Source organism: Egretta garzetta, unplaced genomic scaffold (genome assembly GCF_000687185.1).
Source record: "Egretta garzetta isolate BGI_Z169 unplaced genomic scaffold, ASM68718v1 scaffold215, whole genome shotgun sequence".
NCBI lineage: Eukaryota > Metazoa > Chordata > Aves > Pelecaniformes > Ardeidae > Egretta > Egretta garzetta.
This window is the reverse complement of record NW_009259719.1, coordinates 8,434,060-8,451,138: the sequence shown is the minus strand read 5'-3', so window position 1 is coordinate 8,451,138 and position 17,079 is coordinate 8,434,060. Positions and strand designations below refer to the sequence as shown.

Below are 17,079 nucleotides of genomic sequence, written 5' to 3'. Positions count from 1 at the left end.
AACACGCAATTAACTCGAAATAAGTGAGGTTCGGATCAGGTTCACAAAAAGATACTGCTTGTCACAAGCCTTATCTCAGCAGCTTCGACGTGATGATTCCACTGTATGATCTTTCACAAGACTCTTTCTGTTTTGGGGGAAAATATATGGTTGGTTTTTCTTGGCAAAAGCAGCGTAACTTCTTTTTATAAAGCCCTTTCTTTTTACATGCTCTGTATGTGCTAAGGGAAGCGTATTTTCTCTGAAGGTTGTGCTGGGTGTGAAACACTTCTTAATATACCTGGTGTGATTTTGGTATGCGTTCAAGCTGTTTATTCTTTAGATTATTTTGTTTCTGAAGCCCACAGACTGAAACAGTTTCTAGATTTTCAACAAGGTAGTGAAAGGAGAGACATTGAGAAGTGGCATAGTAATTCTATTTAAATCAAAAAGGCAGATATTTACAGGCAATGATAAAATATCAGAGTCAAGACTTCATGGTATTACCCTATGCAATGTTAACTTGTGATTTCCATCAGTTAGATCTTTTGAATTGATGCCTGCGCATTCAGATCAAAAGTATCAAATCCACTTGTGGGGGGAAATAGGGCTTCTTCCAATGTAATGTGTAAGCCCTGGCAGAAATAACTGTGTTAGTTTGTTGGCTTATCTTTCAGCTTGCCTTTTCGAGTGTGTTCGGTCATGTCTGTTCAAGTAATCATTACAAAGAATAAGCCCTGAGGTGATAGTGGAGTCGTCTCAAAGACCGTTTACTGCATTAGCCTGCAATATCTCCCGGTGCCTCTCACTGCCTCATGCGGAGGCAGAGTGGTGGACGTGCTGCTGCTTCAGTAGATGCTAGCTGTGATGACTTGTCTGCAGCTCTCCGAGAAGGGCTTGTTGGTCACGGCTTGCGAGCTCCCCCTGTTCCATCCGAAGGTACTTGTCTCTGCTCAAGGCTTTCAGGTGGCTTTTGTGTGGCTTTTCATGGGCCTCCTTCTGTGGAGCTGTTAGTGCAGTGCCTAACAGCACCGGGCTACTGTTTTCCTGTTACTGTCAGTGCCTTGGCGCTGACTGCCAAGAACTTGCAGACAATACCTTTTGACCTTTGGGGAATCTTACATGAGCACACCTTGTCCTGGTTTTGATTCTGATCATATTTTAAACTTACCTCCTGCTTGATTCTCAGCTTTGTTTCTACTTCCCTGACTAATGTCAAACATAAGCAAAGTCTGAGGTCATTTTGAGTGTCCGATGTGCACAGAACTCATTGGCTGAACACACATGTATACCCTGGAGAAGAGAGCATGCGGAGCGATCTTTATCTTAAAGGGCTGCTTATGAGGAGTTGTTCACCCTTAAAAGGTGCTGCGATGATGTCCAAGTAATAAGTGAAAACATGAAGTGTACTTCGAGCTTGCTGCTCAAATTGTTCTCCTGGATGCAGTCTGTGGTGGGACAAGCTTGGAACGTGTTTTCCAACCAGGATTCATGTTAGGGTTAGTACCAGCAGTTGGGAAAAGCTGTTCAGGGAAAGCGAGCCTGAGAAACTGCTGGCAGCCCATGAAGCTTTTCTAGCTTACTCTACAAGCCCATCTGGGGAGCTGAGAGGAGTTTTTGCTGAGCTGGGAGAGCCTGGTGGAGAATGGATGAGCTGACCGAGGTGGAGAGCAGCATGCACAGAGAGGAGCTCTGTGAAGCGGACCTGGAGGAACCAGGTGAGCTGGATTGCAATCAGAAGGAGCAGTGAGGTCTACTCCAGCCCCTTTGTGTACCCTCTAAATTAGCGCAAGCACTTCAGAAATTGGGAGATTTGGGTTCATTAACCCTCTTCTGACCCGTCTGAATACTCACTTTTGAACCCTGGGCAGGAATGTGGGAGCGCAGTGCTGCACCCCTGGGGAGCAAAGCACTTGTGGAAGGGGGATGGCAGGAGCAGGAAGGAGCTCTCTGAACAGCACTAATGCCTGGGGCCAAGAGGATCTCCACACGGACACCAGCAGCTGATGCTAAAGGACAGGCATCCTCCTGTGGTGGAGGCATATGCAGGAAATGTAGCATAACCTAAAAATGGAACCAACCTGCTATATAATGGCAGCTGCCTGCTCAGTTTTGAAAAGCTTTTGTTTTAGCAAGTACTGTTGGCACCAGATGTACTTTGTTGCTTGCACTAGCATTTATCTCTTGTTTCATTTCTCCAGGCCTGGCCCTTATGTGGTGCTTGGAACTGCGCCCCTATCCCTCCCTTTGTTAAACTTAAACTGCCTTGGCCGAGTCCTAGAAGAAACTGGATTGTCTTGCTTGTTCTCACTAATCTCTGCCATGCTGGTGCCCTGTTAAATATTAATAAGCCCCTTAGATAAACCTTTAAAAGGTGCTTTTTTTTTTTTTTTTTTTTCTCCTCCAAGTGCAGTCTATCTTGTGTATCAGAACAGTGAATCATTGGTTTCAGGAATATTTCAGGAAGCCTCTGAAGCTTAAAATTGTATTATTTAGTGTTGCATTTTGCTAAAACTTATAAAGTAAGGTCCAGAAGTTTTCCACTTCGTGATGGAAAAATTGGTACAGATTTTTGAGTGGTTCACTTCTCCATAGTAAGGATAAGCTGTCCATTTTCCATGGCTGGAGTGCATCCCAAGGCAGTGAGATCTCCTCTCCCTTAAAGCAGAGCTCCTATTGTGGTAGCAGGCATGGCTGTGCATTTGTCTGGCCCACATAGAACTGAGTCTTAGCTCCTTCCCTGTAGCTGTACGCATGGGTGGCGTTCAGGCTAGTAATGCTCTTGGAGGTCAGAAGCATGGGAAGTCAGATACTGTGCTTGCCCCCAGCTCCTGCATGCTACAGGTGCCATCATGCTGCATCTTCCAGCCTTAGGTAGGGCTGGAGACCTGAGCTGCTGCCCTGCCTGGGGAGGGGATGTTTCTGGAGGCAGGCAGCAGAACTGTGCTAAACCAAGACCTTTTGTTTCCTTTCAGGAGTGATGCGGTGCCCTTGGAGAAACCCCTCTGAAGGGTGGATTTGTGGCCAGCTAGTGGCTTCCTCACGAAGAGGGTTTGGCACCAATCCTATGGAGTTTGATTAGGAGCAGATCCCACAAGGACTTACATTCTTTGGTTTGGTACAAAGAACATGCTGTGGGTTGATGTCAGATGTCTCTAATACATGCTGTTGCACAGAGGTGCATCTTGCCTATTGTGCTAATTGTACAGAAGACAACTTGGCTAGCCAACAAGGAAGAATAATCTCCCATTGCTGCGTTTAGTGCATTTGCACCCTGAAGGTTGTGTGGCCAATTCTACTGCATCAGCCACGAGTAAGGGCACACAGATTTCTGGCACTTGCTGAGAGCTGATCGTCCGCAAGCTCACAAGATGCTGTAGCACATGTGGAATTTCCTCCTGAGGCACGACCATATCACATGCTCGTCAGCAGAGTTCTTCAGTCTGGAGGGGCTCACCTTTCAGCGCTGATCTGTGTGAAGCAATTGAGTCTTGTTTGTAGACAGAATAGCCTGGCTAGGACTAAAAAAGCACTTAGTTGGAATTGGTCCACAATCATCGATACCAGTCATTGCCAGTTTTCCCAGCTGTGTGGGCAGTAGGCATGTGGCTAGTCTTGCTTGATTTCAGGGCAGTAGTGCATTGTCTCTTGGAAGCAAAAGGTGTTCTTGCCCATCTTTCCTCATCTGTGATGTGGTGGCTTAGGAAATAGGAAGTACAAATCTCTTTTAACTCAGTGTTTGTTATGGTGGTCAGCCTTGGTTCAGTGTTAGAAGGCCTGTTCAACAGAAAAGGCAACAAACACTCATCTATAAAACATGCTCGCAGCCTTTTTGACATGCAGAATCCCTCCTTCTGCAACCATTTTTACAAATGCGCTCACCCTTTTTGCATCTCCAGCACAAAACTTCAAGGCTTTTCACAGTGTGCTGACATTATTGCACTGATTGCTTTTCTGAGTCATTTGTGCTAAATGACAGATCGTATATCCTGGAGACCAAGTTCCCATCAGCAGCACTTTAAAACCAAGTTCCTGTCTGCAACACTTTCCCATGGATGCAGCTTCCAGTCCTCTCGTGGAGTTTTGCAATGGCCCCAGCCTTCCTTGGATTCCAGGTCTCTGTACACGCATAATGTAATACTTTGTCCTTAATAAAGCTGCAGTATGCATGACCTTAGTGTTGTGCGTTTTTCGCTCCTCCCCACTGTGCTGGTGTACAAACTACCTTCCTTCTGGGCCAAGAAGGGTTGATGGCTGTTTGGGGCTCGTAGTTCCTGTAGTTTATGGGGCTGCCCATGTCCACCTTTGAGGGTATCTCAGGCAGGTCCTTTCTGGGTCTGGTCCTCCTGGATGGAGGGAGGAGGATAGACTGTAGTGTTCTACCTTTCAGAATATAGCTGTGTTTCATATCCTCTGGTTTCAGTGCCATTCTCTTGTGCAGTGCTGTCATGAATGAGTCCATGTGAATGTACTTTTTTTTAATACAAGGGACAGCATGAAGTGGCAGGCCTTTTCCCAGCAGCCAGGTGTAGCTTAGAAATGCTCAGTCTTTGAAAGGAGTTGGGGATATGGCTTGTTGCCGATCATCCTGTTTAGTATTCAACAGCAAGCTTTTCTGGTACAGCTCTTCAGCTTTAGTAGCACTGAACACCAATTTATCTGTGCAGTAAAGAGATCTGAGAAATTTATGGATGTTCAGAATCTACCAGCTAGTTCTGAGATGGTTCTCAGTTTTGCCTTCTGAGCTTGTGTTAGCGTGGATAGATTGCTGCCGCTCCCCACTGTGCTGCAGGGGTGCCCTCCAAGTTCTCAGACACTGTGGACAGCTTTATTTTCTCTGCTCGTCATGGAAGGCACTGCACCATTGCCCATCCTCGCTGCCATGGCAGGGCTCATTGTGTAAGCACAGATAACAGCCACTACTGTGCATGTTCAGGAGCTCCTGGCTTCTTGGAAGCATTGAGCATATTATGCCTGCTAATAATAGTACACTGAAATAGCATAGAGATAGAGAGAAAGCCCTGTGTTTTCCAGTATTTTCTTGTGGTGAGGTATTCAGTCTTTAGTACAGATGACCTATGTCTGCATCTTTCCTTGGAGGAAATGGGGAAAAACTCGTGGGTGGGGTTATGGGCGTATTGCCAGAATCTCCCACAGATGAGGTAACTCTTCCTATTGACCAAGGAATAGCAGATTCCCCAAGAACAGCGTGCAAAATTCTGTCTCCACTACCCAAGCTGTGCAAAGGTCACTGTGTGAGATTGCAGATTCCTTCAAGGGATGTGGAAGTCCTTCATATTTGCTCTGTACGTTATGCCGTAGCTACCTTTGAAGCAATAGAACTTTCTTCTCTCACATGGGTGAAACTGTGTAGAGGGTTTTCCCAGCTGCACTCTGCTCTGCCATGCTGTCTCAGGAGAGGGCAAGCAGCAAGAATATCCTTGCTTCAGCAGGCTGGCCCTGGCTCTGCTTCCATGTGCTGTCTCTTCAAGTCCTACAAGTGCCCAAAACTGCAAATGCTTTTCTTCTGTGGTAGTTCTGTCTCCTCCTACAGGAAAAAACACAAGTGAAGTGTTGTTGGGATGGTTGATCAGCTCTCTGCCTACAGAGGCTCCATCGTTATCATCTTCTGCCCTCTGGCTGCCTGGCCCTGGCTGGCAGATGCAGGGACCTCCGCCGCATCTGCAGCTGGCTCAGCTGGTCGGTTTAGCACGGTGTCTTTTGGCAACCTGTCATACAGGCTTACTTCAATAGGAGGCCACGTTCTTACCTTCCAAGCCAGAGGAGAGAGAATGTGTTCGTATTGCACCACAGTGGACAAGGGGGTTCGTAGCAGTCGTTTTTGAGAAGGCAGGTGACAGGTTCACCGTGGACTTAGAGCCATGTAGATGTGGCACTTAGGGCTATGGTTTAGTGGTGGGATTGGCAGGGTTAGGTTTATGGTTGGACTTGATGATCTTAAAGGTCTTTTCCAACCTAAATGGTTCTGTGATAAGGTTGCCTAATGCTTTGGACTTGTGGGGGTGGGCAGTAGTGTGACTTACTGCATGCTCATTCCTAGAATCAAGGAGCTGGATTGCCTCTCAAATTGGATGCCTTTGTCATGTTCCCATCATGCCTGCTTTCCAAAAGTGTCTTTGGTTTGGCATAGACAGGGCTGCTGTTGTTAGGTGATCTTTTCATTTGGCCTCTTAGAACTCCAGAGATATTTTTTGATGTCTTCATGCTGCTTACAGACCCTATCAGAACAGCATTAAGGTTTTCCTTTATTTAGATCTTTGACATAACAAACTATCATAAAGAAACACATTACTATGTGTCAGTTGTTCACTAGAAACTGTGTATGTATAGAAACAAGTCTTATTTTAAATCCGAAGTCTTTGATTTTTTTTTTTTTTTTCTGAAGCCAAAGAACAGTAATTTTAATCCAGGCTTTCAGGATTTTTAGCCAACCGTGGCATGGTAACAGGGATCTGCTATTTGTTGTCAAAATCCACTTCACTAAAACACATCTGTTTCAGATGCAAAATGTTCCTTATTCAAATGTTTGCAGAGCAGCTTTCTGGAGCCCTAGATGTGTCCTTACTCCTAAGTATTAAGCGACCATGCCCATTTTCAGTGCAGAAAACAACTGAGCGTGCTTTGGGAACATCTATAAAGGACTGGTATACATAGAAGCACTTAAGGGAAAACAGAAGTCCTCTGGATTTTATGTGCACACACTCCTTGTGTTCTTATTTCACCCATTGCGTGTAGCCTGGGATACTGGAGACTTGTGCAGCTGAGAGGAAGTAGTTAAATAAGGTACCAAAGTCCTTTTACACAGTTGACCTAAAACATGGGGGGAGATGAGGACATGTGGTTTTACTGGCTGTGCTAGGGCCAAAATCTGGATGAGTTCAAGTGTCGGAGGACTGTTCCCGTCGGAAAATTCATTTGGAGAGTGCAGCTGTGCTGCAGCATGCTCAGAAGTTGCGTGGGGGGAAATACTGATTTCTTTCCCTTTTGACAGAGTTAGTGTTGATCACATATAGTTCTCCCAAAACATAAAGCACTTCTTACTCCATTCTACTTTTTTTGTGCATCCTGAAACTGTAGTGTTATAATAATCAGTAAGTGAAGGATCAAATTAAGAAGATACCAGGGTTTATATCTTTGTGTGAAACATTGCATATGAATTTAGGCCACCTTGAGTCAAAAAAACCCATGCTGTAGTCTTCAGCAGTGATGTTGCTTTGCTGGTTGATCACTTTGGTTTTATTACCAAATATATTTCTATTTATGACCTGAGGAATACCAGTGAGTGTCAGAGAGCTCTCGGTCGCAAGGGATGTCAGCTTATCTTGGGCTGCCTGTTGAACCAATTCCTGCCAGTAGGTGCCTGGCCCCATGCCTCCGTCAAAATCCTCTGCCCTGCTTCTGGTAACAGCAGCTGAATTGCTGCGTTCTGACAGGGAAACTGTGCGAAGGCTTTGGAAATAAAACCATGCAAGCTCAGCTCCTGGCACAAAGAGCTGAACCAGCCCTGCAGAAGAGGTGGGGAAGAGGCACAACAGTTGGTGGCAGGAAGCCTCTACAGCTGCTCCCCCTTAAGAGCCAGCCTCAGGTCACTTGATTTTGTTTCAAGCGTTGTGCTGTGGGTAACGTGAGTATTGCAGATCATGGAAAAGTCAGCAAACATTGTGTTTTGAAGGTGCCCTGTAGCAGCACCATTGTTCCATGGGCCTCCATTTCCATTGTGGTCTAAAATGGACAGATGCTCTTGTGGCGCTGGGGGCAGGGGGGCAGAGCAGGGGTACCATACCATCCAAGGCTGATGTTACTCCCCAGTTCTCACATACCGAGCATGCTTGTCAGTTCTGTGCAAAGGGCTGGATCTGGGGGCAGGGAAAAGCATCAAGGCCCCGCAGATCTTTATCAGCAGTTCTGAGTGGAGCAGCGGCTCCAGACTGCGCTCTTCTTGCATCACTGCTTTGGTGCTGTTTGTGCAAGGCCAGCTCGTAGTGAATTGCAGAACGCTGTGTCCCTCTGCAACCTGACCCCAAGAGCTGAACATCTGGCCTGGAGCTGCTTTTTGGCAGGATATGGTGCCAGAGTTCCTGGTTTTGGTTCTCGTTGTACATGTTACTGCAGCTATGCTTGCTAGGGGGTTGAGCTTGCTGGGGGAGGGTCAAGGTAAGAAAGTGCAGGAGGAGAAATGTGCTGGTCTTCCATTAACTGTCTCCACGTAATGCTTGGAACAATCCTGTAAGTGTACATTCCTCCAAGCATCTCGGCTTTTCTATCTATGTATATCATTCAGCGCTGCGTTCTCAGTTGTGTCATGCTGGATTAAATCCATGTCTAAACCACTCATTCACTTCACAAGGACTGGGATGTAAACTGCCTCTCACTGTAGAGCAAATAGAGTGGAAACTTCTGCAATCTTGCTCTCTGTCTGTCAGGAGACCCCCGTCTTCATACGGAAATGAGATAGCACTCTGATCCTAGCTTGCTGATTACAGCAGCTTTCAAAAATCCTCTCTGTGAAGAGGATGCAGGAGCCTTACAGGCTGACAAATACCGTTCATGCAGCCCTCTTCTGATCAGGAGGGAGAGAAGTGACTCTACAGAGTTCTAGATTTGAATAAGACTTTAAAATGTACCGTGTGAGCCTGCATGCTGTGCCGTGAAGCAGCAGAGGTGTCTGCCCAGAATGCAAAACAGTCTCCCAGCAAGGGGCAGCACTGCTCCTGGAGAGCAGCTCTCTTCTGCAGAGAGCAAGGACTGCTTCATTTTCAAAATGTGGTTTAGTGTGGCTGGAACTGCAGAGCAGAATGGATGCTATGGGAACAGCTGGGTGAATTTGGTTCTGTCTAGTTCCAGGTGCCCACTTCATGTAAGAATATCAAGCGGCTTTTGCTGCGTTCCACCATGGCATGCTGCTGGCCCACGTCTTTCACTGAGCTGAAAAGCACCCAGATTGATAAATTGCCCTCTAGTGTAATTATATTGACTAAAATAATATGGGGAAGGGGAATAAATTCCCGTGTGAGGTAGAGGAGGAACTAGATTCAAATTGGAGTCTCATTATAAAGGCAAGTGTACAAAGTCAGGATGATGTCATTAGAACAGCATGCAAAGAGCTCCCACAATAATAAAAAAAAACATCAGGAGGGGTTGATAAAACAGTTTTGTATGGCCTCATCTCTGATGTGGTTAAGTACAAAGATGGAAAAGAAACAGAGAAGGAAAAATTGGAGAGTGCAGCGAATGTTCTCTGGTCTAGGCCTGGGCGAAATGGGGGCTGTTTTCCAGCAGACTGGAATGCTTCGCCTGAAAGAAGTGTGTGTGGAGTTACCTTCCCGTGGAAGGTGAGGGGCTGAAGCAATAGGAACCAGATATGTTCCTGGTTTGAAGGTATCGGTGTTAAGATGTGCATCTTTAGGAGAGAAGACAAGCTCTTTGCCAGGACAGCTAGGTGCCTAAAATGGTACAATCCACACGCAAACTGGCTTTCCTCTCGCTCCTAACCAGCCAAAAGAGCAGCAGGACTGCTCTTTTGAGAAAAGGCAACCAAGCCTTTTCTCTCACTGTTTGTCCGTGTAGAAGCATCTCAGCTCATGATCGTCTGGAAAGCACTGTTTTGGAGTGAGGTGACCTTGGCATGTGAAGGGTGAGGTTGTGACTTTAGGGTGTTCCTCAGCACTCCAGTTCTTGGAGATAGATTTGATGTCAAGGGTGGCTCTTAGGATGGTCTTAGCTTCTGTAGTGTTCACCTGCGCTTTACTGCGGGACGTAACCTTTCAGTGCAGGTAACTGGAGTACACAGTCAAATCAGTGGGTCCCTTCTGCCACTGACTGAGATGACAGCTTTCCAAGGAGGGAGAAGACTAAAGTCTCTCTAGCTTCTTGCATCTAAACTTAAGCTCCCACACCCTCTCGTTACATGCGCAATAACCTCTATACCAAAATGACAAAGCTGGCATTCTCATTCCTGCTCCACTGCACTTTTTCATAATACGAGGGTTTGGACTTCAAAAGTAAGCAGGTGTTGAAGGAAAAATAGGAAAGGCAAAGGAATTGTTATTTCTTTCTGAAATATTGCCCAATTAAATCCCTGGCTATTTATGTAAAATACATTTGCAGCAAGGTACTTCGAAATGACTTAATAACACTTGCTTTGGAGAGCACTACCTCCAAGGTAGCACAAAATGTGAAACTAGCAATGGAAAATCACTATGCCTTAAAAAAAAAAAACAACCAAAACCAAAAACCAAACCCAAAGCAATTATTTCTTGCCCTAAGGAAGGGTGTGCCTGTCACTGGATTGTGTAAGGGGAAGTGGGAACACTGTACTATTAACATTCATGATAAACTGCACAGTTAATCATCATCCAGCTAGTCCCTGGTTTCTCTCCTTTTTCATTCTGGAGTAGAGGGGTGGTGGTTAGAGGGTTTGTCATTGGAGGGAAAGGGAAATTGAATATTTAATGTGGCTTTCTTTATGACAAGGCACTAACATGACTCCCGTCTGTATTTAAATGCTGTCCCCAGGTTACGACTATGGCTATGTCTGCGTGGAGTTTTCACTCTTGGAAGAGGCCATCGGATGCATGGAAGCCAACCAGGTTGCTTTAAACTTCGGTCAATGCTGCTAGAAGATTTTTAAAATTTATTTTGGTGGGGTGGTGGAAAGCCGATGAGTTTTTTCTTTTTTTTCTTTTTTATTTTTCTTTAACCATTCAAAGGAAGATCTGTTCTTGTATAATACACAACACTGCGGTTTATATGTTGTTTCCAGAAACTTGTAAAAGGTTTAGAAATGCCAGTGTGAAAGAGCTGCTGGACACCAAATGGTCTGCCCTCTTCCCTAGCGTACATTGGCATGCTGGCTAGAGTCAGAGGCTGGTGGCTGACAGACTCCTAATGCAGGTTTTGGCCCTGATACTTTTGTACTCACACTGAAATCCAGTTGGGAAGATCTCTGCTAGCGTTAAATGCCTCCCCCGGCTGTGCATGCATGCACACATACACATATGACTGTAGGTGAAGCCTCTGGTATGCAGCTCTGAGTCAACTGTGACTTGCATGCTCCACTTTTCCATATGCCTTGTGTGTGGGAGAGATTCTTAATTGTGCGTCTCCCCCATATGTATCCGGTCCTTTGGCAAGCTGGAGATGCAAACTTGAGGACTACCCTCGGTGCAGTTGCGCCTGGTAAATCTGAACATTTCCAGCCCTCAAAAGTGCAAAATGGCTTAAGTCCCCAGTGAATAAGTACCCAAGGGGAGCCTTTACTCTGACCTGTTATTTGAGGCTAGAGCTGATGTCCACCATACAAGAGCAAGATGCGTAAAATTTGTTCGGTAAAACATAGATTCCCATCTGACACCACCCTTCCTGTGCCTTGGAACTGCAGGTTCAAGAAAAACCACTAAACGATTGATCCCCCTTCCTTCACCACATCCCTTAAGTCTCCTCTCTGCTGCCTTCTTCCTCCTAATTTGCCTGAGTAAGAATCCATATCAATTATCTAAAGCCTTTTTACCTGAATCCCAAGCCTCGCTGTCATGGGAGGAGAATCATGAGTCAGATTCAGAGCTGTGCATCTGCAAAAACGTATTTACAGTTAATGAGTCTTCACAGCTGGGGTTTCAAAGGTCCCACTAAGCACTTGCATTTGCCTCTATTTTCAGTTATGGAGGTACTGCAACTTACAAAAATGATTTACCGAAATAATTCTGTTGCTGGGAAAGAGCCTGGTGCATTCCCACTGGAATGGTGGTGGGGAGCACAGAGAGAGAAGGCTCTAGAATTAAGTATTACTTTTACCATCAGTGACAACTTTTATTTCCCCTTCAGTGTTGCTACAGTTCCCAATTTATTTTGTTGTTACTGGGAAATCTGTAATTATGTATGTCACTCCTTTTAACCGAAGGCCTCTCCCTATTCTCTCCCCAATTCTGCTCCCATGAAGTAATGTCTCCTCACGTGAGAGCGATTCCCAAATACCTGGGAATTTGAGAATTCCTTTTTTTCCTGTTGTTGATGCCTGCTAAGCCCCTTCTCCCATTTGGAACATCCCTGCATACTTGGATGGGTGTTTGATTTGGTCAGGTTCAGTCCATTGCTACAGCAAAGAGCCTATAAGCACCAGTCCTTAAATTGAACCGCGTGCCTAGAGCTGCCCAGTAAATTACTGTATGGACATGCATGTGAGGAGGTTCTGGCTGGCGTTCATTTGACCACAGCTTACCTTGACCCTCCCCAGCAGCAGTCACAGCAGGCCTCCAGGCTGGGTAATTTTTTACCATGTTTTCCTTCCAGCATCCAGGAATGGTGTTGCCAGAACACCACTAGCAGTGGGGGTGACGGTCCCAGCCCTGCACTCTACCTGGGACACATTAAAAACAGATAGGGTATGAAGTCTTCCAGTTTTCCTTCATGCTATACATGGCTCCATGTGTGTGGAGAGGAAACCTGGAAGAGTGTTCCAGTCTTCGCTGTGTTTTAGTAGAGCTACAGCAGTTTGTAATTAGTAAAGCAAGAAACGTGCTTTTTGGCTTGTGGTGACCCAAGCTATATGACTTCGGTCAGGAGAGTTGTAACCTCTAGGTTGCCACACATAGGTTAATTTCTCTATGTTGCTCTTGACTGAACATGGGGAAAAAAAAAAAAGGCCTTTGGATTATTTATTTTTATTTAAAAGAAAAGGAGAGAAGTAGTAAAATCTGTATCTGACCTGCTGTGAGGAAGGGAGCTGTCTTTTAAGTTCTCAGTAAAAGCCAAATAGAGATATCCAGAAAGGGAGTTACGCAATTCAGTTGTCCTTAGGCAATAGATACCCCATTTTAATATCTTCCATTGTAGAGTAGCAAGATCATCTCCTTAGACTGAGAATTAATCTGCGTTTTTACAAGCTGCAAAAACCAAAACCTGTGTTAGCTAGGGCTTAGATTCTTCAGTAGTTCAGTTATTTTCGGAAGGTTATCAGCTATCCCTGTCAAATTCAGTCGCTTGTGAGAGCATAAATAGCCTGATGGTGTCAGCCTACAGCGACATCCTAGCCCCTCGCTAGTCAGCCTGCCTCTTTCTCAGTCATCCGTAGGCTAGCAATAAATAGCTTTTGCAGAGGCAGCGTTTTCGATGCTGTTTAATGCCTGTTTAACTGCCCCTGCCTAAGGAACAATTTGCTACATGCCTATATCGTATAATTCCTGTATTGTGAAATCCTTTTATTTTACTCAGCACAGACCAGAACTCAGTTAAGATCATTTTCAAATTTGCTAACTACAGATTTACCAGGTCCAACTCCCTCCATTCAGTAACTCTGTTATGTGTATGTGAGCGCTGAGATTTGAGGGGGCTTTCTGTTAAGTACCTCGTGATAAGGTTACGTCCATGTTCTGTGTCGCCCTCATTTTGTAGGGAATTTTCATTCCGCTTGTACTAATTGCCACAGCTAACGTAACAAAAATACACACCCCCCCTTATTAATTGCTTTGCCGTGTTGATTGATGCATTGGCAATTTATTACAGCTAAAGGGTCCAATCTAACGGATGTGAAATGTGATGGGTTGCCATTGTTGCTGGCGCGGACATGTTGGGCAGCAGGTTTGGCTGAGCTCTCCTGCTCGATTTTGGGAGGCTCTTTTCTCCAGTAGGGTGGATGGGCTGTTGAGTTGTTTTGCAGAACCCGAATGCAGCCCTTGTTGCAGCCCCGTGGTTGTGACGCTCCTGTTGGTCTTTCATTACAAGTTGGCTGTTGTTTGGCTTCTACAAGAGGAGACCTCTTTTCTGGCTGTGATGAGCTGCTTTTCCCTTGGGGAGGCATGGCAATTGTGAAGGGAAAATGAGGTTCCTGTCTGCTAAGTCAGATGGTTTCTCTTAAATTATCTTTCCCTCCTTTATTCTCATTTTAAAAGGGTGTGGTGTGGTATTTATCTTACTGCATTTTCTTTGCATTAAGGGTTGGCGTAGCCCCTGGTATAGTAGTGTTCCTGTCTTGGGGTGCCATTTTGGCTTCTTGGGGAAAAAAATTTGGGAATACATCCAACGGCTCTTGTTCTCAATATGCGTGGGGATACCACTTGGTACCTGAATTTGCTCATGCACTCCTTCGTCTGTAGAAGAAACACACATAATAAGCTTATTATTGGGTGCAAGAAAATCAAGCGGGACATGAAGTACCCTTCCTGTACAGTCTATAAAGGCAGGTGAAGGAGGAGAAATGGAGAGATCCTGTCTCTGCTGCCTGGATATTTTACTGTTTTAGCTGAGGTGTGAAGCTGGTTGTTATATATATGGAAGCAGAAGCTTTTTTTTAAGCTTTGGAGCAAATTATTAATTTTGACTGACTATGTAGTATTGTCTCCAAATCCTTTCAGGCCTCAGACTTAGCAACACTGGCAGCGTGAATATTTCCTCGCTTTTGTTGCTAGTAACTAACATCTTTGTAATCCTTTCCTCCTGTGTCTTAAGAGGGCAAAAATGGGAGAGCTATAGCTTGAACTTTTAAAGATACATACTTTGTAAATTATTGTGAAGGTCTCCAGGCGTGTGCTAGAGCACAAGGCTTGCTCTTGTGCCTTCCTGCAGAGAGACCCGCACGTTTTGGAGAGTGGTTTCCCCTGCAGTGCTCTGCGGTCCCGGTTTCAGCTTGCTGAGCACAGCAATACCTCCATTCCCTGCTTGTTGGAGAGGGTAAGAGGGATCCTTACTGGATTTTGTGGGTGCTTCACTTACTTGAGCACATCCCACCAGCATGCAACTGGAAGCATCAGCTGTGCGTTTCTCATGCTCTGAGCCCATCCCCTTTTATCCATTCACTGTAAGTGGTTTTCTGCATTTGGCGTGAACATAGCTTCTGGTACAGATCAGACTTCACAGGCTTTTCAATGTAGCTGTTGGTGTTAAAATCCACAAGATGCTGTGACAAGCAGGCAAAGCCTACGACTTTCTGTCCTGAAAACATGTGCAGTAACCAGTCACAACTCTGTGTGGCTTCCCAGTTAAATACAGAAGGAGCTTGTGGTTGTCCTGAGAACGCATCTGCTCTGGTGATCTGTAGCCTTGGACTATTTATTGAAGCCTGTGGTGCAAGGAGTGTGTTGCAATTTGTTGCATATCCAAACATCAAAAATAATTGTTTTCCTTTTGGTAGGATATGATAAGTTGTGGAGTCTGGCATTTTTTTTCTAGAACCTGCAAAATGCCCCCTGTAATGGAAGATGACACCCGCCTCAAGTGTATTTTCTGTCTAGTATCCATCATTTACTCGCTTGACAACGTCGCTCCGTCTCTTTAGCTTTAATCTGCAGTTGAGGGCGGCGGTGACAATTGAGCGTGTCCACAAACAGACTGAAATACGTTTGCATGTCAGGCGAAGAGTGTTGGAGGTGGCCTTGCTTTTGGGATGTCCTCCTTGGATTATCAGCTGACGTTATCTTCTGCCTTTTCTCTTGTATACTAGGTGCATGGATCTTGCTCAGGTTGTGTCATTAGCACACATCTTTTGTTTCCCTATTAAACCTGTCCTGCTTTTGACTGTGTGGATTTCTAGAATGACCTTTGGGAGTCATGCTTTGAGTGTGTGTGTGTATAGAGAGGGGAAAGGCTTGTATACCTAGGCAGTGTTTCTTCTATAAACATCCTAATGATTTGGGAAACATGCACATTATAGAATAATTTTTATTATCCAAGTGACCTATGGAAAGTTCCCTCCATAGGCTACCTTGTAATCAGATGAGTGGATTTCTAGGCAGTGGAGCTGATTTGGTTGTGTTTATTTTTTTGGGTTTTTTTTTTTTTTTGTGTGTGTGTCTGATTCAGTGTGTGATTTGTCATGAGCTCACCCCGGTCTTACATCACTGAGGCTTGGCATGTTGAGTCATTCCCACTTGGGTCTCACTAATCACTGCATCATACCGTCGTTTAATTAATTGGAGTCGTAAGCCTCCCAGGTCAGTGTGGGAGGCTGCTGGTGCTGGGCAGAGGCTTGCCGGTGAATAAGCAGTCGGATCTGCCTGCGATGACCTGTGCCAGGGCTGGGTGCGTGGGTGTACGTGTATATATCCTGTGGTGATACTGTGGTAAATGCACTGTCTGTTCGGAAGGATTGATTTAACCTCTGCGTGCTACAGAGGCCTTCCTTGTGCAGAGAAGGGTGTCTTTTGTTGTAAAATGTAACCGCCAAAAAATCCTGGTACTGAAAATACTTCTCTGGACCTTCTCTTCTGTCATCTCAACATCTTCTGTCATATCAACTGTTCAAGACGTGTGAATCCTCTTATTCTCTCTTTCTTCAGCACGGGAGGTTGTAAGAGATCTTCTGCCAGAGACTTCACACACTCTTCCTTCAGCCAGTGGTAGCTGCCCACCAGTGTGTTTTTTCTAGCCGTACCCAGATAAAAAAACCTACAACCTTCTTCTTGGCAGCTCTGTCCTGCCTTGCCTCAGAAAGCAAACCACACTAACCAGTGTATTTTAAAATATGTGCGCTTTTAACTGGAAGAGTTGTGAAGCTGCATCTTCTTGCTCTACTTGTGTGATCCCAGCTTTCCATGTCCCTCTATATTGCTGCTCTTATTCCAAAATCCTGTCCTTTTTTCCTGTCTCCTTTTTTCCTTCAGCCTCACCTTACCCATGTGATGAGGATCGTATGCGATTGCTACTGCTGAGCTGGTGCTCTGTTACGGGATTGTCCCAGAGGGCAGCTTCTGGGTGAGCTGTTCGGAGCACACAGCAGATGCTTAAGCAGGACTTCCTCAGTACCTCTGGTTGCTGCTGGGGACATGTGGCCCAGCAGGGTTATCTCAGGACTCAAATATTGCTGTATATTGCAGAATTATCTATTCCATGTGCTGAAGTTCACTTGGGATGCTGTATAAATAGATTGTTCCATGTAAAGCATCCCTCCCTACCCCTCTGTAAAATGAAATTTTTCTCCCTCTGGCCACTGGGCATTTATGTTCCGATTATGGGTTGTTGGGATTTTTTGCCAGTTGACATTAACAAATCTGTGTGATGATGTATCTCTGAAATATCTGTTCTTTCCCTGTAGATCTCAAATGCCTTGTTAATCAAGCTTTCTCTGTTCTAATTGTCATTTCCTGAAAT

General features: G+C 45.2%; 1 protein-coding gene across 1 annotated transcript in view; it reads left to right on the top strand.

The window, feature by feature from the left end:
* The window catches only part of RBM6 (RNA binding motif protein 6), a 57,138-nt gene that overhangs the window by 10,185 nt on the left and 29,874 nt on the right, over positions 1–17,079 (top strand). Inside the window, exon 6 of the mRNA XM_035894790.1 lies at positions 10,516–10,589. Within this exon, the coding sequence (XP_035750683.1) occupies positions 10,516–10,589 (74 nt within the window). The remainder of the gene's footprint in view (positions 1–10,515; positions 10,590–17,079) is intronic.